We start from the raw sequence: 20,525 nt of genomic DNA, 5'->3' as shown, positions 1-20,525 counted from the left end.
ATTGCATATATGTTTCTAAATGTTATTGTGCTATGAATTTGGAGAAATCACTGTATAAGAAATACTATTAAAAGGATGGTGCAATGGTATCACTGCTTATTTCACTTCTCTTTTGCTATGGATGCTGTGAGATTATTATAGTATTTGAGGCCATTGTCTTGATGTTAAAATCTATAAAATATTAAATTGGGATTATTTTAAAAGGGATAGATGGGAATTAATTTGTGGGAAAAGAAAAAAGAAATTTGCAAATTCTCCTACTTTGTAAACTGCTCATGTTCCTTGGGACTATCTCATTGGGGAGGCTCAGAAAATCTTCTCAGCCCTGTGAAAGAACTTGCTAAATCTTGCTTATTTAAATTTGTTTTGTTCCTGCTGCTGGTAGGAGTAATTAAGTATATAGTTAAGAAATTAAAAAAAAGAACTTGCTAAATGTTGCAAAATTCCAAAATAATGACTTGGTTTACTCAGAAAATGGAATCCCTTCTTCTATCACAAACATTCTTTACCAAAGTGGAGGGAAGAATTCAGAAAGTTGCTTACAGTATTGAGGTGGTTTTATGATAGTTGTAATGATGAAATTATCCCTGGAAGGAGCCAGTATTTTTCTGGTTTTTTTCTGAGTGATATATTGCTATGCAAGTGGAATGCCTGGGTCAGTTAGGTGACATAGTGGATAGAGCAACTGGGTCTAATCAGAAAAACTCTTCTTTTTATGTTCAAATCTGGCATCAGGCATGCTATCACCTTGGAGAAGTCACTTCATCCTATTTGCCTCAGTTTCTTCAACTTTAAAATGAGCAGAAGGAAATGGCAAACCACTCCAGTATCTTGCCAAGAAAATACCAAATGGAAACATGAAGAGTTGGACACGATTGAAAAAATGACTCAAAAATGAATGTGGAATTCTAGAATGTAACTATTTTCTCACTTTCTAGTGATAATTTTTTTTTTTACATTTGGATGAGTTAAACTCAAGAAGAAAAAGGAAAGACCTGATGAGTTAATTACTGGATTGATAATCTGATTAGATTTTGTCAGGTCTTACCCCTAGCAGGCTTTAGCAACATTCCCCAAAGAATCTCCCCAAGTAACCTGGAAATGCCTCCACAAACTGTCCATCCACAGACTCCTGAAGATCACAGACTTTATCAAAGGACTGGTTGCTGCTACAGCGACAGCTATATTCGGTTTCCTTATACACTATTTTTATATCACTTCTTTTATGAGTTGTGTATGTGTTATGGACCCGTTACCTGTTCTGGAAGCGGTTTTCTGCTTGGACTGATACCAAATAGGGAGTCGAGGCCTTTGGACTACAAGTTTGTGGATTCTGGTTTTCCCCTGGTGTGCAAGCAGAGATGCATTGGGTGGTCTCTTGCTGCTTTTCTTGTCAACAATTTAACTCCTCCCCCAAAGAAAACTGTGACAGAGTTCAGGAGGAAGTGGGCAGCCCTACCATTTGCTTAGCTACAGACTGATTTCATTGAGACACCACAATTTATGGGGTTACAAGTAGGGTTTTCTCTGCCAAAACTACTTGAGCCTTGGGGTGGAGGTCTGTGCAGTGACACGCGCCATACTAAGCAGAGCAGCCTCTGTCCACTCAAGGACATAATACCAAGGTTTGGCCTGTCATGTTCTGTTTACTGCAACCAAAGTCTGTGATTTACTGCAGAAACAGTTTATGACATCTCCAAAGATTTTGGTTTAACCCTGAGGCTCCAACACTTGTATCACCCACAATCATTAGGGGAAGCTGAATAGCTAAAGAGGGAAGTTCAAGCCTTTTGAGAAAACTATTCCAGGAAACAGTTAAAGTGGCCTCTTTTCTCTTTCAGAGGTCTGGAAGGAGGCAGCTTTGATGTGAACTCAGTCACTGAATGAGACAGTTCATCCCTCTGAGGCAGGAGACTCTGTGTGGAGCTCTAGCTTCAGGAAGACATCCAGGCTGCAGTCCTCCAGGAAGGGAACTTTCCAGATCATGCTGATCAGTCACATCACCAAGATGGCCTGATTCCATCACTCCCAGGTGAAGCCTGCTGTGATTGTCCTCAACTCAGCTGAGGGAGCAACCCCTGCTCAGTCCCTGGACTTAGTTGGGCTACAGAGAGAGCCCCTCCCCAATCAGTGGTCCTTGGCTGCCTGGTTATTTGGCCCAGATAATTAGGACCCTTTTCCTCACTTGTAACCTCTCATACATTTGTTTTTCATGCTTTGTGCCCAATTTGGGAACTTGAGGATGAAAGTACAGAGGTCAAATGCTAACTACACTTGTAATTGGACTCACTGTTGAACATGTACTCAGACCCCTTTAATCTTGAAGGAAGGTGACTGCAAACTGCAATTCCTTTACCTCTATTAAAATCCCTTGTTTTTGCCATAGTCCTCCATACTGCAGGTTAGCAGTAGAGAATGTTTTGTTTCCAGGGAGCCAGAAATACAGTTAGGCTGTTAAAATAGCCCTGCTGGGAATTTGTTCACTGATGCTATAGCAAATTTTATTCGCGAAATGGGACCCAGAATCTGATGCATTATGTAGCAGAATAGAGAATCTAGGTATCAATTCTCTCAGTAAGATTTTCACAACAAAAGCTGAGGAGTTATGTTTTGCTAGAAAAGTTTCTGGCCACTTAGTTAATCTATCCACTATCACTAAAGCATATCTCTAACCTTTACTCCTTGGCATTGTGATGTAATCAATTTGTAAGCATTCAAATGGTGTGTAAGCTGATGGTTTTCCTCCCAGACTGTGAACTTTTGTGATTGTCTGGTTGTAATGCATACAAATTTTGCACCTCTGTGAAACTCTCATAGCAACTTCATATATGCCCCTTGCATTCCAATACCTATTTATAGAATCTGCCATGCCCAGACTTCCATAATGCCCTTTCTGGTGTAGTGCATTGCAAAAGGTGAAATATAGGGATTTAGGTAACAGGTTTTCCATTTGCTCCCAGCCAAACTCTGTTAACAAGGTATGCATGGTGATGTTTCTTCCAATCCTTCACTTCCTTTGGGGAGTATGCATTTTTAAGATCATTCTCCTCCACCAAAGATAAGTTCAGAATTGTAAGTGGTCCATACTTTGCTGCGTATTTGGTTGTGATTTCTGCACGTTTGTTCTCTAATTCCACTGGTCCTTGGATTTTGGTATGAGCTTTGCAATGAATGCCTGACACTTGGGCTGGTAATTGGATTGTATCCAACAACTGATTAATTAAATTCCCATATGCTATTTGTTTGTCATTGGATGTAATGAAGCCTTGATTTTTCCAGATTTCAGCAGAATGATGCATGACTGAAAAAGCATAATTCGAATTGGTAAAAATGTTTGCTTTGCGATTTTCAGCAAGTTTCAGAGCAGGTATCAAACCGACTAATTCTACTGCTTGAGCACTCATGGTAGATGGTAATAATGAGTACCAAAGGGTCTCGGAGGCTGTCACTACAGCTGCTCCGGTATATCTCTGATTGTCTACTATATATGGTGATCTATCTGTGAATAAGGTTATATTGGGGTCTCTCATGGGCTTATCGTCTAAATCAGGTCTTGTTTTATGCACGATGTTAAGTGCATCTTCACAGATGTGTAGACTTTCTCCTTCCAGAGGTAGATCTGGAATCAGAGTCATAGGATTTAAGTTTCTGCACCAGTGAAAAGTTATATTTTCATTAGCCAACAAGATTGCTTGGTATTGTGATAGTCTTTGGGAGGTGAACGCTTGCAAGGTGGTGTTTCTTAAAGTAGATTCCACCTAGTGAGGGGAAAATACTTTCAATTCACTCCCTAATACCAAGGATGAAGATTTTCTAATCGTGATGGCTACAGCAGCTATGGCTTTTAAACAACTAGGCATAACACAAATCACAGAATCTAATTTAGAGCTGTAATAAGCGACTGCTCTAAGTCTATTCCTGAATGATTGTGTGAGAACACTAGAGGCTTTATCTTCGTGTACATAAAGTAGGAATGGTTTGTCATGATCAGGGATACCTAGGGCTGGAGCTGATAGAGTAAGTGATTTTAATTTCTCTAGTGCATGGATATGATCTTTAGTCAGTTTTAATGGTTCTGGAACTTCCTTCCTGGTTAGGTCTATCAGAGGTCTTGCGATGAGAGCATAACCTGGAATCCAGTTTCTACAGAAGCTCATTATTCCTATGATTTCCATGAGTTGCTTTTTGGTTTTAGGCAAACTCAAATTTTGTATATTCTGTGTTCTCTTTTGGGAAATTCTTCTGGAGCCTTTCTCTAAGATGAATTCTAAATAATTTACTTTTTCCATCATGAATTGAAGTTTCGATTTGGAAATTTTATGGCCCCTTTTGCCTAGCTCTTTGATTAAGTGTACACTATCAGTGTAACAGACTTCAGCAGATGGTGACATTAGCAAGATGTCATCAACATAATGTACCATTTTGCTGTTTTGGAATGTTATCTACTCAAGGTCTCTCTGCAGGATTTGGCAGAAGACCGAAGCTGAATCCGAGGATCCCTGGGGCAGACAGGTCCATAGGATGGATTTGCCTTCCCATGAGAAAGGGAACAGCTTCTGGCTGTCTCTGTGCAGGGGAACAGAGAAGTATGCAGAGCTCAGGTCCAGAACAGTAAACCAAGCAGCTTCAGGTGGAATGGCTGCTATGATTTGTGATGGACTGGGTACCACGGCATAGGTCTTTTGCACATGGTCATTTATTGCTCTGAGATCTTGTACTAAATGCCATTGAGCCTTCCCATCAGGAGATAATTTGGCTTTCTTTACAGGCATGATTGGTGTATTATATTGTGAAAAGCCATATTTTAATATACCCTGCTATAATAAAATCTCTATGATGGGTTTCACTCCCTCTATCGCTTCTTGGCTAAGTCTGAACTGAGGAATACTTGGAGGTAAACCTTTTACCTCTATCTTTACTGGTTCTGCTGACAATATCCTGCCCACCTCATTTGAATTTTTAGCCCACACGTAATCTGGAATGTGTTCTGGAACCTCTTCTGGAACCTCATAGATTTTATTAGTTTATTGATATGATGGTTCCTTACTACATGGGTCTAAAAATAAAATGGGATGGTGTTTTAGAGATCTCTTGGGTAGGTGTAAATAAATTTGTCCATCAGGTTGACATTGGATGGTTGTGACCAATTTGCATAGGAGATCTTGTCCCACGAGGTTTGCAGGACATGATGGCATCAATAGAAAGGTGTGTTCAAGAGTTAGAGGTCCAAATTTTAGCATTTTAACTTTTAGCTTCAGGACTTGTTGTGATACCCCAGAAGCTCCTCTTACTCTTAAACTCTTGATATTGGCATCCTTTGAGTGGCTCGTGCAACACAGAACAAGTTGCACCAGTGTCCAGTAGTCCTTCATAGTGTACCCACCCCCACCCCCCCGATTTCTAGGGTAATTAATGGTTCTCCACTGTCATTGGACTTCACTGGCACTAAGGGTAATAAAAAATCCCCAGTATTTTTTGTACACTTATCATTGATCTCGTGTTGAGCATGGTCTTTTGTGTCTAAACTCAAACTTCCAATAGCACCATTTGGCAAGTTCAGTTTAGAATCAGGAATACAGAAAGCAGGCTTAAAGAGCATTCTTTCATTGAGAGCTGGTAAGCCATTGTCATTTTTGCAAATTTCATGTTGGCTTTCACTAAGAGCTGCAGAAATGGAGGTTTGATTTGATTTACCGTCCACTCTGATATTTAAAGAACTGTCATGCCTCAAATCAGAAGTTTTCCCCTCAGTAGTATCTGGTAGTTAGATTGTGTTCCCTTCAACACTTCAAGTACAACTACTGATTCAAAAGCTGACTGATGTTCCCTATCTTGCCCTGCTGTTTTTGTGACTGAAGTCAGGTGGTTTTTGTTATCAATCACAGCAACAGTTTCATTGATGTTATGATTAGCCACACTGGTTACTGGAGAAAACAACTGTTTCCTTTCTCTTCCCCAAAGTTTTGGATGAAATTCTGTAGCTAAGGGGTTGAGAAAGGTGGATTTGGAATTTCCTAAACAGCTGCTATCAGCCTGCAACTCAGTGGGTTGTGTCTTTAAAATCAAATCTTTGCCAATGTACAGACTGTTTTGCTCTTTAACCTCAATCTGTGACACCATATCTAAAGTACATGAATGGGAAAGAATTTTGGCATCTAATTCCCCCGAGGTTACTGAAAGTGTTCCTTTCTGGAAACTTTGTAAATCCTCGCCATAATGTTCTTTATCCAAGTTGCCCCTTTGTTTTATACTTGGAATAAAGAGAGGAATTTGAGTTTTTGATGATTCTGAATCAGATTGCAAATGTAATAAGGGAATATTGCAGGGAAGTAATAAGGGAACTGAGGCAGAGGGTAATGTGATGGTTGTATTATGGGAATTGAGGTGATATGGGACCAAAGGCTGGAGGTAATTAAGGGAATAGGCTAGAGGTAATAGGGAAATTAAGGCAGAGGTATGTTTGGAATAGAGGATATGGTACTGTGGATAGGGGTTTGTAAATCCCTAAGGCAGTAAAGTGAATAAGGAAGGTATAATGGTAAAAGTGGTAAATTGAGGTGGTAGGAGTAGTAAAGGAATGACTGATTTTAGGGAATATAAACACAGGGGTATAAAGAGTTACAAGGGAGAGGATGAGATACTTCGGGCAAACAGCTACAGCCTGGGAGACCCAGACTGGGACACAGGCTTGAGAAAGAGACACTTAAGGGAAACAGACTGAGCCCTTCAGGTAGGAAGGGAACTTCTACAGACAAAGGTTAGAGCTAGCCAAGAATTGCTTGAAATTGACTAGAGGGATTTCTAGTCAGTTTCTCAGATTCACAAAGGAAGGTTCCAGAGGAAGTATTGAGATCTCACTTCCTTCAAAATGAACACCTTCAATCCCTCAGAAACCAGAGAAAATGTTATTTTTCTCTCTCCTCCTCCCTCTCTTATCAATCAAGTAATGAAGTAGCCAAAGGTTTTCCTTAAAAGACAAACAGGGTTTATTGATTTCTAGGGTTGATTAGAAGGGATGGAGGATATAAGGTAGCCCTAACAGCCGCCTAGATAAAGCTTCAGGTGGGGGAGGGAGACAGGAATGTGAAACTGAGAAAGGACCTGCCTTAACTCAGCTCTCAAGTGGTTTTATAATCAATAGGGTTAGGAAAGTTGGATACAATGATTCAATAGATAATTTGTAATAAGGGTAAGCCATATTTGACTATTTAAACTATCAAGTTTAAAACTAACACTCAGATCTACCCTCCTTTCAAAACCTCACAGAAATTCAGGCAGGGAAAATGAAGATGGGGAATAAGGGAGGTTAGGGAGATTCAAAGGAAATAGTTAAGCTAACAATTTTTAAGAGAAAAGCTGCAGAATATAGTCCAGTTTCAATCCAAAGAAAGAGCTCAGATTGACCCTGCTCCTCTCCATGAGTCCCCAGGGTCAATTGAACTTTCTCAAGATTCTAAACCCTTATCAACTGTCAGAAATTCTGCAGCAAGGCTTTGCAGGGCTGACATGCACCCTATTTGCACTACAGGCATGCCATAGGTTCACCACCATGGCTCTGGACCCTTCTTCTGTACTGTGTGATTAAGTCATTTCTCTGATGTAACAATGTTGTTTAGTATAGCCAATGCCCTGGATGACCAAAGCCTGGTCTGAGAAGACTTCAAGATCATTTCTCCTGTTTTGGTCTCAGGTAAGGGAGTGCTGGACCCTGACACATTTCCTTGGAAGCATTTTCCCTAATCAGATTAAACTGCTTAACTCTAACTTTGAAGTCTGAGGGATAGTGCTTAAAGCAATTCCAGACCCATAGGAGGTACTTATCTTAGTTCTTTTCTGCTACTAGAGCCCTAACAATTTTGGGAAAGGGAGAACTCATAGTTAGGAAGCCTGAATGGAGGAGGGAGAAAATGGCCAGAACTTGACACAGTGTTAGAGGTTTTAAGTGTTAATGGTGAGGGAGGCATTCCAGGAAAAGGTGTTGTTGGGTGCTAGAGGTGAGCCCCTAGGGTTTGGGAAGGGTACCTTTTACAAGACCGCAAGACTCCAAAACTTAGCTTAAAAATAAAAAGAGAAATTTATTAATTTAGAAAGTAATGTTGAACCTGGATAGGAGAACAGCATAGGTGGAACAGCATAGATGGAAACCTGTTCCTTGTGGGGATAGCATGAATGGAAAGCTGTCCCTCCACAGAGACATCTATTCTGGGCTTTTTATACTCTATTCAACAGTGAAGACATAACTATAGAGTGGTAAGCACTGAAGCAAGGGGTGGGGGCAGGTATGACTGAAGGCATATGGAGTGGCCCTCATAGTTTGGAGGACAGATGGATGTCTGAGATACAACTTGATGATATCAAGGCATAGCCTGGAGGTAAATCTCTCAGGTCCATCTCCGGTCTAAAGGGTGATCCTTGGAGGATAATCCTTTCAGGGTCAGATGTTTTGGGTTAGGAATTCTGAAAGCATAAGGAAACAAAGGAATTTCCCTGCTAATAGCCTGAAATCTTTCTATAGTTTTAGGGGTACAATGCCCATGCCAAGGGGACCCCTAACAGAAAGGCAGAGATGGACATGTTGAGTCCAGCCAAGAGGACATCAACAAGTTTTCCTGGATCAGAGAGTATGTGATAAGGATTATGTCCTGACCAAGTTGAGATCTAGACCCAGGGATTTTAGTGCCAATGATATGCCCAGGATCAGTTTGGTTTCTTCCCCATGGCTGAACAACCAGGAGCAGCCACAGATGTCAAAGGGGAAGGAGATATAGTTCTATTGAGTCCTGAGAGAGTCCCCTGTCAATGTGGACTCTAGAAGCCCCCAAACTTGTAGTGTTATAGGGGTGCAAATGGTGAACCCCTGGGTTTGGGAAGGAAACCTTTCTCAAGAATGATAGGACTCCAAGCTTAGCTTAAAAGTAAAAAGAAAGATTTATTAGTAAGATAGGATTAATGGCCAGCAAGACAGCATGAGTGGAAGAACTCTGGAGGGTTCCCCTCCATGACATGGCACAGCAGCATGAGTGGAGCAACTGTTGGGGGTTGCTCCCTGGAATCTCCAGTTCAGGGGTTTTTGTATCCTTCTCAAGAGTGTGGATGCGACTTCTTGCACTCAGGCATTCAGTGGGTGGGGGAGTCTGTCTGGGACCCTCAGGGCTTAAGCTATAAAGATGTGTCCTGGAGGTGTATCTCTTTTGTCTTTCTCAATTTAGTCCAAGGGTAATGGTTTTTGCCTCAGAAGTCACAAGGGCAGGAAGAGGGAAGGGAATTTCCCTGTTCACAGCCTGCCTGAGTTAAGGGGTACAAGGTCCTTGCCATCTTTGCACAATGCCCATGTCAGGTATGTAGTGGGCAGCTCTGTGTGGAGGCCTTGAACTTCTTTTCCTAATGAAAGAGTGTTTTTTCTGACTATTTAATAGTTCTGTGTTTTTTCCAGTTAACACTCCATTGGGGAAGGATGCCAAATACAGCATAGGGTCTCACCCATTGGTTTGTGGATCTGGTGTGAGGCATCGTTCTGAGCCTGAAGGTTTAATTAATGAACCCTTCAATAAAAACATTTAAAGATACCCACAGGAGAAAACAATTCCCAAGGGTTTAAAATAGCTTAAAAAGTAAAAGGAAATTCCAGGCAAGAAAATGAAAAGGAATCAGTAATGAAGTTCCCTGAGGTCCCTGGAACATCCCACCTAAATCTTATTTTTTTAAACCCTTACCTTCTGTCTTTTGAATCAGTTCTAAGAAAGAAGATTAGCAAGGTTTAGGCTAGTGATTCCCAAAGTGGGTGCTACTGCCCCCTGGTGGATGCTGCAGTGACACAGGGAAGCGGTGATGGCCACAGGTGCATTTATCTTTCCTATTAATTGCTATTAAAATAAAAAAAATTAATTTCCAGGGACGCTAAGTAATATTTTTTTCTGGAAAGGGAGCAGTAGACCAAAAACATTTGGGAACCACTGGTTTAGGTAATCAAGGTTAAGTGACATGCCCAGGGTCACAAAACTAGGAATTATCTGAGGCCAGATTTGAACCCAGGGCCTCCTTACTCCAGACCTGGCACTCTAATCACTGTGCTATTTTTAACCAGGAACACCACAGAACCACTAAAGCACTTACAAAGAACAGCTCTTTAATCAGGTGAAGGGAGACAGTGCTGTTGTGGTCACCACATGGAGTCACGCACTCACACACACACAATGGACCAACACCACACCAAACTAGGATCTGAGACTCTGGAACAATGTCTCTTGGAAAGCACACCAGGAAGGAGATTTTCATCAAACTGAAGAACTTGGAGTCTCATATATACTTTAGAGAGCAAAGGAAAGGAAGGACAACTGATTGGTTTAAATGGAGGCTAAGGAAAGAGACACCTGGGAATGGTCTCGATACTAAAAGAGGAACTTGAAAGACAAAAGGGCACTTGGGACTTGAGTAGCTCTACCTCTGTATTCAGGGCACTTCATGGGCACTTGATGGCTTATTTTCAGTCTGGGACAAAGGGTCAGTCTGGGAGCTTCTTTAAGGCAAGTTCCCACGGGAAGGAAAATTTGGTGTTCCATAAAACAAATTGGCACTCCCTAGCTGCTCCCCATTTAAGGTCTATAAACCACATTTATATTCTTCTTATCCATGGGCCCCATACCTGGATCACAGGATAATCTACCTAGGGCCCAGTTAACTCAAACTGGCCCTCATCTGCAACTTGGCCTCTCAGGACGGGTCCAATGGAGATTCTGAGCATGTTGGGAGTTAACTCATATTTCCCCAGCCTTGTAAAACATGAGGGATTAGTATGAGCTATTATCCAGGTGGAAAAGAAGAAGTGGGCAAAGGTGTAGAGGCAAGAAAGGGCTCACGAGAGAAATGAGCTGAGAGTGAGAAGGGGGACCAGATCCATTTTTGACACAAGTGGAGGGGAAAAGAACCCAGGAAGAGACTCAGGGTATTGAGGGGGGATTTGAGGTGAACCCCTGGGTTTAGGATAGGAATCTTCTGCAAGAATGCAAGACTCCAAAACTTAGCTTAAAATGAAAAGAGAAATTTATGAATTTAGGGAGTAATGTTGAAAGGTTGGGAGACAGACTCAAGAGTGCTGGCTGCCTCCTTGGGGGATGGATTCTACATTTTTTAAAATATCCTATTGACAACAGGAGAGACATGAGTTGGAGAAGGGACAGTGATGGTATGAATTTAGTCAGAAGTGGGAGGTATTGGTCACCTGTCTGGGGCTAGAGTGGTGTTTTTGTCCCAAAGACATAGGGTTGGCCTGGACATAGTTTAGGGGACAAGTAGATGTTCTAGGTTACAACCCAATGGTATCAGGGTACAACTAGAAGATGTGTATTTGTGACCATCTTGAAATCTAAGGGAGAATGCAGGGGGAATATTTCTCTCAGGGGTCTTTTTTTTATCCTGAGTCTCTAAGGTGTAAGTCACCTTTTCCTCAGCATCACAATAATAATAAGGAATAAAAGGAACTTACCTGCTCTCCTTTTGACCTGAAATCTTCTGGAATATGGGGTGTCCAGAAAGGGAAACCCTGAGACTCATGCCCAGGGGACTTTCACTGAGTTGCTGGCTTTGCCCAACTCTTACTCTATGATTCTGGGCATTTCACATCCTATTTCTGGACTTCTGTTTCCTCATGTATTGTCAGTCAGACTGAAGGAGTTTGACCCAAAAGACAATGAGACCAGAGTAAGATAATATAGCAAAACTTTAATGGAGGAAAGAATCAATAAGGGGGAGTCACATGCCAGTAGGGGTGCCTATGTAACCCCAGCTTGGTGGGAGGAATCATGAGATCTTATAGGATTATGGAGTTTCAGGAGTAATACAACTTGGGTTGCCCCTTTTGCTTGTCTCTGGAAAAGGTGAGCTACTTGGATTAATTTCAATGGATGTCCCTGAGAGGGGAGGGAAATCTCCATCTCTGGATATAGGAGATAATTGGAAAGTCTCAAAGTTGCAGCATATTGTTGGCAACTGTTTTGTTGACTTTCTGTTACATAGTTGGGGTCTCCAAGTTTATTACCTATTTAATGGAGGAGAGGGATTCAGTGTCTGAAGGCCCTCTTGACTCATATTCTAAGCTGTGGCTGGAAGTCTCACCTGAAGTTAGACTAAAAGAGGGGAACAAAGGATTGGTGATATAACAGTGTAGGTCTGAGGGTTCCTTCCCATTCTTCAGGTGCTGATGGGAAAAATAAATCTGTGGATCATGGGGGAAACAAAGGGAAACTGCATGTAGGTATACCTATCCCTTGGGAATCCTCATGTTTTCTTCCCGGTATGAATTTCAGGCACAGAGGAGAGATGTAAGAGAAAAGTACCCCTACTGACCATGCCAAGCACAAAGAGTTATCAGACATAGCAGAGCTTTGGTTGACCCTTTCCTGGTGCCCACCCAGCATGGCTACTTTTCCTGTAGTACACACAAAATGTGTGTAACCACAGTGTGGATTATCTGTGTGAGAATATTTGGTAATGGTGGTCATAGAGGAGAAGAGGTCTTAAAAGTGGGTATGGAGTGAGGCCAGAAATGAGACTTGTGGCTAATTTGATCATGTTAGGGGATTTCTACATCTCCTCAGATTCTGGAGCTGGAGCAGTGAGGACTCCCTTCTTGCCCAGCTCTTTCCAGTCAAAGTTTGGTAGGTCTGGGCTTCCTGTGAATAGGCATATGGAAGACATCCCTCAGTGGTCAGTTGAGAGAGAGTCTATTCAGACAGGCGCTGGAATGGCTGCCTTTCAGAAAATAATAAGTTCCTGAGGAATTCTCATGAAGAGTTTGGATGCTATCCCAGTTCTGAGGCTACAGGCAGCATTTCTTCTTCTAATAAATCCCTGAGTGGGATTAGTATTACGTTGAATCATAGGTAAGGGACTGATACTGTAATCCCTAGGATTTAGGAAGTGCCTGTGAATGTGAAATCCCCTACTCCCCCTTTATGATCATATCAGTATCAGGAGGTTTCCAAAATTCAATTGATTTGTTAAATTATTAAATTAGATGAACAGTTTTTCCTAGTTTAGTTATTCTGTGATCAGAGACCTTAACTTTCCTAAACATAATCAAGCTCTGTATCTGAATCATGTAGCCATTTTGTGTAAGCATAATTCTGAAAGAATTTATTTCTAAAATCACACAAAAGGGTAAAGATTTTTCTTTCAGAGATATCTGACGCTTTGGGAAATTCTATCATTGATCCTTGGGAAACTATGAATATATCTGCTTCTTGGAAATCTGCAATCATATTCTGATAAAAATTATTGTACCATGTATAAGTCTTTGGGTATATAAGGAGGCCACTCACAAGACTTGGGGACTTTGGTTGCTAACCAGAGTCTGGCTTTATTGTGAGACTGGCCCTTTCTCAATAAACCTATTTCTTTTTTGGCTTGGAGGCTTTGTTTACTTTTTGGCATCTCTGCTAATAAACTTTTGCCATATGCCCTTGCTGAAAAGGCTCCTGACTCCATTTCCACATGTTTCAGCATATACACACAGACACACACAGACACACAGACACACAGACACACAGACACACACACTCACATTCACACACACACCTTAGATCCAAGTCCACAAATCTGTGGCTGCAATTGGGTCTCCAACAGCTATAAGAAGGGGTATCACTCAAGTTGGATCTAGAACCCTGACATGCAAACACTATCAAAGATGGTTCTCCATCTTCCCAATCACCACTGAAAGTTTGACTTCATAGTGTCTAAGGACAAAGTGGGTGTATAGGAGAGGGAGGGGGATGTTTTAGTATTTTATGTTTTGCTCTGCATTCTCAGTAATTTCCTTTCGTAAAAGCTGAACCAATCCTTGCGGAACCAGTGAGAGGTAACTGATGTCCTTTGGTTAATTGATAATAAGGAGATAGTAACTGGCCAAATGATATGATGGGAACGTGCTGGATGGGGATTTATAAGCAACGGACATTAGGGAAATGGTAACCTTGTCCAGGGGTGTCTGAGCTGCCAGTCTGAGTACAAATTGGGAGAGTGAGTTCTGGGGTCCTTCCAGAGGGACTAAACATTCTTGAAGATGGGTTGAAGCAGGCAAGGTTACCTTGAAAACAATAGAAGATGCACCCTGAGCTCCAAGTTAGCAGCACCCTAAGCTGCCCACCCACAAGCCTGTTTTTCTGTGGTTTTAACCCTTTGTCTACTAGAAACCCGGAAAGCATTGTGTGTCTAGACTGGGGGCACAGCTCTAGCTGAGGGAAGGAAGTGGTTTGGAGACCAAGGTCAGATTCAAAGGATCTGAGTGAGACCAACATCTATCAATGATGGGGAGCTCAGAGAGGGAAGCTGTGAGGCTGGCACAAAAAGCTTATCTGGGGATCTATCACAGGCAATGAAGCCTGAATTATCACCAAAATAGCAAGAGTCATTCAACCATTCTAAAACCAGATGATTCTCCAGCCCTCCACAGGCACCCACATGCACCCTCCCCACAGCATGGGGTCATCAATCAACTAGAAACCACAGAAAGGAAGGAGAAATGAAGTTTCTTGGGGACTTGGACTTGCAGAGCTAGCCCTGGACACATCCTGTGCCTCAGACCAGCTCCTGGTCCATTGATAGTCCCTTCTCCCATCAGTCACTGGGACCACCATGACCCCCACCCTCTTGTTCCTGCTGTACCTTGGTGAGTCTTAAGCAGCTCCTATCCTAGAAGGGTCTTTACCTACCACCAAGTCCAACTTGTGTCCACCACCAATTTGGTGAGGGGAAAACTTTCCTCCAGAGGTGAAGAGAGCCAAATCTGAGATCTCACAGTAAGGTGGAGGTTGGGTGGGGTTGGGGAAGAACCTGGGACTCTTAGAGGGGTCTTCTGGGGTCCATCCCACTTGATTCACAACATCCCTAAGTCCAGGCTCTGACCCCTTTCTGTCCTTCCTCTGAGAATGCTGGGGTGGGATAGTGGATGTGGGGAGCCATGACTAATCAGGGTCTTCTCTGCCAGGGCTGAGTCTGGGCCAGAGGATGAGGACACAGGCAGCAGGTGAGTCCCTCCCCTCTCACTCCCCCTGCCCAGAGCATACAACTGACCCCAAGAGAGGGAGCTGGGAAAGGTCTGGGCTGGACTGATAGGGTCTAAAGTGAGAGGGGACCCAGTATGAGTGGGTTGCCCACACAAGGAGGAACCCCTGAACCTAATAGCTTTTCTTTCCTTCCAGGTACATTCCCCAAACCCTCCCTCAGGGTAGAAAATGGCTCTTTGGTGCCCCAAGGGAGAACTGTGACCCTCAGATGCAGGGGATCACAGGAAGCTGATCTGTACCGTCTGGAGCAAAAGCTAGGAAATGCCAGGTCTGATGTCAAGGATATGACAATATTTGGAATGGAGGCCAAATTTTCCTTTCCTTTTGTGTCATGGAACCATGCAGGGAACTACTACTGCCACTACAGACACTCATTGGGCTGGTCAGAGCCCAGTGACCCCCTGGAGCTGGTGGTGACAGGTGAGGAACACCCCCTCCCAGGTGCAGACCCCCCAGGCAGGGTTGACTCCAAGTCCCAGCAGTCCTAGGTTCCTCCATAGCCCAACATGGCCCCCAAATATCTCTCTGACTTTGTCCTTCCTAGCCTCTCCCCTATCTTTGTTTCTGCTCTCCCTCTGGAGTTAGGGGAAGGAGGAGGACCTTCTGTGTGCCACACACCTTACAATTCTGCCAGGTCAGTGCTAGCGTGATTCCCATTTATACACTGAGGAAACTGAGGCAAAGAGAGACTTGTCCAGGATCATGTAGCCAAGAAGTGTCTGAGGCTGGATTTGAACTCAGATCTATCCGTCTCCATGTCCAGGGGCCAAATCAGAAGCAGGAGGCTCAGTTGGATCTCAGGAGACCAGACAGAGTTGGAGGCTCTCTGCAAAAGGGCACAGGACTAGTGGGTCATCTCCGACTTCTAGCACTACTCCTCCCAAAGCCAAAAGAGAGAGTGAAAGGATAGTGAATCTGTTGCTCTCATGGCTCCTCTTCTAGCCCAGGTCCAGGCACAGGGAGGGGAGGGAGTGTCTCCTTTGTGCATTCTCTGGAGTCTATAGTATAGGACTTAGGAAATCAGGGGTTGAGGGAAACAGAAATCACACCCTAGACTCTTACTCTCCTTCCAACACCGGTCCCAGAGGAAAGCTGGGCTCTACTTTGGGGGACCTAATAACTAGCCCAAAGTGAAGAGATGGCTCCTGATTGTGCCACCACCCCCATTCTGTAGAGGGAGATTCTCTGCCAAAGGACCAGGAATTGGGGTTCACAGCCCAGCACCTGGGTGGAAAACTTCCTGCTTAGGTCTCCCTCCCCACCATTCTCCCCTGTTTGTCTCTTTCTCATCTCTCTCTGTCTGTCTCCCTTCCTCTTCCCCCTCTGTCTCTGTTTCTGTCTCTTTCCCTCTTTTCCTCTGACTCTGTCCCTTCTTTATTTCTCTTTTTCCCTCCACTCATTCCCCTACTTTCTATTTCTTACCCCAGAGCTGTCCAAGGTCTTTCTCTTCCCCCAAGACATGTGACATTTCCTTTCTTCCAGATCTAAACCTCAAATCCCAGGGAGGTCTCTAGGAAGACCCAGGTCAGGCTTCCTTCCAGCCAGATCTGCACCACTTCCCTGCTAGAGGGTTCTTCTGGCTCTAACTGCAGGGTCTTCTCCTTCCCCAGGAGTTTATAAAGAACCTTCCCTGGCAGCCCTGCCCAGCTCTGAGGTGGCTTTAGGACAGAACGTGACCCTGCAGTGTCAGTCACAGCGATGGCTTGACTGGTGCGTCCTGTACAAGGATGGAGAAGAGATCAGCCGTGGCAGGACCCGGAGCCATGAAGGAGGGCATCAGGCCGACTTCTTCTTCCCTGCTGTGAATCTGACCCACGATGGCACTTACCAATGCTACAGCTTTCGAAGTTCTTCCCCCTATGAGTGGTCCTCCCCCAGCGCCCCCCTGGTGCTCAGGGTCACAGGTGAGGCAGCCCCAGCCCCTCCCAGCCCCCCAACTCTCCCAAGTTCCTGCTCAGGCCCTGACCCAGAGGAGCCCAGAGACCAGGAGGAATTGGAGAAGGGGATGCCCAGAGAGAGGGGATGGACAGTGTGGTCAAGGATCATTCTCATAGAATCTAGACAGTGAGGCCTCTCCTCATGACCCCTGTAGACCCCCCCCCCACCCCCAGCGTCCTGTCCAGTTGTGTTGGTCCCACATATAGACAATATCTCTACTGGGTCCCAAGAAAGGGGTTTGAGGAGGGCATGCCGGGACAAGTGGAAGCAGAGCAGGCCTGAGGGGTAGTGACGGGAGAGGGGAGGCAAATTAGATACCCCTCGACCCCTTCTCCTCCCCTCCCTGTTCCAGAAAACTTAAAGGATCCTCACCTCTCCCCAAGCCCTGGGGATCCCCCAGCTCTGACGTCCTCCCCATGCAGGGAGTAACCACTTACTCTAAGGACAGGAGGGAGTTCTCCGACTGCTCTTCTGCTCCTATGCTGGGGCTGATGTGCCCTTTTCACAGAGGAAACCAAGGCATGAGGAAGGCTGGAGGAAAGGTTCAGGGACAGAAGAAATACCGGCTTGGGGCAGAAGGAAGAACAGAACTGGTCAGGAAGGGGCAAAGATGGGGAGCAGAGACCGGCAAAGCAGCCCCAAACCTTGTCCCTTCTCTCCTCTTTCCCAGAAGCCCCTGTGCCCTCCCTCTCCTCAACCATCCAGCCATGGCTAAGACTATGGGTGCTGGTGGCTCTGCTTCTCCCATCTCTGGCTTCCCCAACATTGAAGGTGGGGGGTTGTCTCTCAGGTGCCCGTACCCCAATTTCTCTAAGCTTGAAGCATCAGAATGACTGCCTCACCCTCATTCCTCCTCTGTCCAATAGGCTCCCACTGATGCTGCAGTCACAGGGCTCTGACTCCAAGGCATAGGGGAGGCCTCAGGGCCCTGGAATCAGCCAGGGCAAGGGGCCCTCCATCCCACACCAGCTCCTCCAGTCTTTTCCCTGAGTCTCTGCCCTGCTCCTGAAGCCCAGTCAGGGGCTAGAAGAGGGGTCACAAGAATCATAGAACCATCAAATCTCAGAAGAGGACAGGCCAGACCCATTTAACAGATGGGAAAGTTATGCCCAGAGAGAGGAGGGACTTGCTTAGCATCCCACACCCATCAAGCCGGGGCAGAACTGGGCTCCCCCCACCTATCTCTACATCCTTCAGCTCTCTACTTCTCTCTGGACTCACCTTCCCAACCCCTAACCCTTCCTCTTCCTCATCCCCAGAGTCCTCACCAAGCCTGGAGACTGAGAACAGGCCCTCAGGTAAATACCTGGAGGATTCCCAACAGAGGGTGGAGGGAGGCAGGGGGGGCATGTGTCCAGTCAGGATCTGCCTGCCCCACCTCATCCCTGCCAGCAGGGAAGAGACTCAGGGAAAAGAATGGAGGAGCTGGTGTGATGGGCTCCCTCACTTCCCACCACTCCTCTTACAACATCTTATTATTCTTCTCTCCCACCCCTGAGCCTTTGCCTAAGCTAGGCCCCTTGCCTAGAATGCTCTCCTTGCTTGCCTCCTCTTACAATGAGGTTTCTCTGAGACTAAGCTCGTGTGCTGCCTCCTACTGGAAGCCTTTCCCAGTCTCCATTCTGTCCCCCTCCCATTCCTTAGGTGAGTGATTTTTTTCTATAATGAATAACAGTCCATCCTAGGAGAATGTAGACCCCTCGGAGGGCAGAAACTACTCTTTGTTTTCATTTTATCTCCTCTGAGCTTGGCCTAGCACAGGGCCTAGATTAGGGCGAATAATTAATAGAAGTCTGGAAAACTGAATTATTGAATAAGACTGAGGTCATCTTCCTGAAGACAAGGCTGTGTCTCCCTGCACCTTGGACAGGGGCTCCACAAACATCCTTATTATCTTAATTCCTTCCCACCCTCCACCTCAGTCACCATCCTTGGCTTCCCCATGTCTCTCCATCCTCCAAGCAGGCATCCTGGTGGGTATCTCAGCCTTCCTGGCCCTGACCTTCCTCTTCCTCTCCCTGCTCTGTCTTCACCACAGTTGTTGTCAGTCCAGACTTGGTGAGTTCTTGGAGTTGGGGGGCTACCCAGGTTGGAGGGGGTCTGATGGGGCTGAGCTGGACCCCACTAAAGTCTGACTCTCCCTCTCCTTACAGGCAAAGAGGACAGAGAGACAGAAGTCAAGACCATCAGGAGGTAGGGGCTCTGCGGCACGTCCCATTCCCCCTAGAATTCCCCTCCTCTGACCTTCCCACTCAACTTTCTGCATCTTCCTCCTCAGATTTGACTCAGATGGAGCCACCCTGGAGGAGGCCCCATGTGAGTGACAGGGCTGTGGGGCAAGAGGGCCTGAGGAGAACCAGCGTCCTGACCCCTCATCCCTTCTCCTCTTGTCTCCAGATGCTGCTGAGAATGATGACAGACAGACTGTGGAGGCCGGACAAGAGGACACGGCTGTGAGTCACTCACAAATCTCTCCTCCTTTGCCCAGAGATCTCCTTATGGAGGGAACAGAGAGGGAGACCTTCCCCCAGGTCACACATAGCTGGGATGGCTGCTAGGTTCAGGGTCTTTGTCTGTCCTGAGCCCTCTTGCTCCATGCTCCTCTCAGTATGATCACATCCTTCTGCTTCCAGGCTCTCCAAAGAGAAGACCCTCAGGAAGTGACCTATGTGCAGCTGGCCCACAAGAGCCTCAAGTGTGTGTCTGATCCCCCTCCCCAACCTAGTCCAGTGGAACCCAGTGTCTATGCTGCCCTCCAGTGAGCTTAGCCCAAGGCCTGGGGACCAGAGGAAGAAACTGATCCTTCATCCATTCTCTTCCACTTTCTGAGGGCAGACCCTGTCCTACCTCATCTCCAAGACACCCTGACATTAGGACCTCTGTTTGCCACCCCAAGGGGAAAAGCAGAAAAGGCAAAAAGACCTAAAAAGTACAGGGAATTGTACTCTCTGGTACTCTGGGAGTGAAAGGGCGCTTCTCTGAGTAGAATGTGCTCTCTGGAATGCTGGGACCCCTGAATTCAACAGAGGGGCAGACCAGCCACTGACGACTAATTAGGAATTTCTGGGTCCTCCCCTCAATGGATCTCTCACTACACCGTATAGGGGGAATATGCTTTGTAGTAGAGGGAAGAACACACTCACCTTTAGAGGAGGAAAGAGGGATTTTGCCCCTGAACAGGAAAAGGGTCCCAGAACTTACAGACAGAATCTGTAGCCTCAAACTGATCATCAAGTTCTGTTAGATTCAGGAATGTTTCTGGCAGCCCCGATTCTGTTTACCTTGTCCCAGGTTCCCCTCATCACAGGATAGAGTACATCTAAGCAAAACATTCCCCAAATCTCCAAACCCAAATTTTAGCTCATTAATTAAGGCCTTTCAGGGTTACCTAAAAGGGCCTGGAATTGGGGACCAAGGATCAGGATTTGAACTCTGCTATTTCCCTGGCTGTTTGCTTGAACAAGGTCCTTCTGTGAGTATAAAATAAACATCAACTAGTCCAGCTCCCATTGCTATGATTTTTGGGGT

At 45.1% G+C, this 20,525-nt stretch overlaps 1 protein-coding gene across 1 annotated transcript in view; it reads left to right on the top strand.

Annotated features, from left to right (window-relative positions):
* Positions 1–19,759, top strand: part of LOC123240825 (leukocyte immunoglobulin-like receptor subfamily A member 2) — a 289,397-nt gene extending 269,638 nt beyond the window's left edge. The window contains exons 7-17 of the mRNA XM_044668540.1: positions 14,615–14,662; positions 14,981–15,019; positions 15,195–15,479; positions 16,670–17,123; positions 17,668–17,768; positions 18,257–18,295; positions 18,963–19,055; positions 19,151–19,190; positions 19,276–19,313; positions 19,395–19,450; positions 19,631–19,759. Of these exons, the coding sequence (XP_044524475.1) occupies positions 14,615–14,662; positions 14,981–15,019; positions 15,195–15,479; positions 16,670–17,123; positions 17,668–17,768; positions 18,257–18,295; positions 18,963–19,055; positions 19,151–19,190; positions 19,276–19,313; positions 19,395–19,450; positions 19,631–19,759 (1,322 nt within the window). The remainder of the gene's footprint in view (positions 1–14,614; positions 14,663–14,980; positions 15,020–15,194; positions 15,480–16,669; positions 17,124–17,667; positions 17,769–18,256; positions 18,296–18,962; positions 19,056–19,150; positions 19,191–19,275; positions 19,314–19,394; positions 19,451–19,630) is intronic.
* The last annotated feature ends 766 nt before the right edge of the window (positions 19,760–20,525 follow it).

This window comes from Gracilinanus agilis, chromosome 3 (genome assembly GCF_016433145.1).
Source record: "Gracilinanus agilis isolate LMUSP501 chromosome 3, AgileGrace, whole genome shotgun sequence".
NCBI classification, from domain to species: Eukaryota; Metazoa; Chordata; class Mammalia; order Didelphimorphia; family Didelphidae; genus Gracilinanus; species Gracilinanus agilis.
Note: the sequence above shows the minus strand (reverse complement) of the source record. Positions and strands in the feature narration are given on the sequence as shown.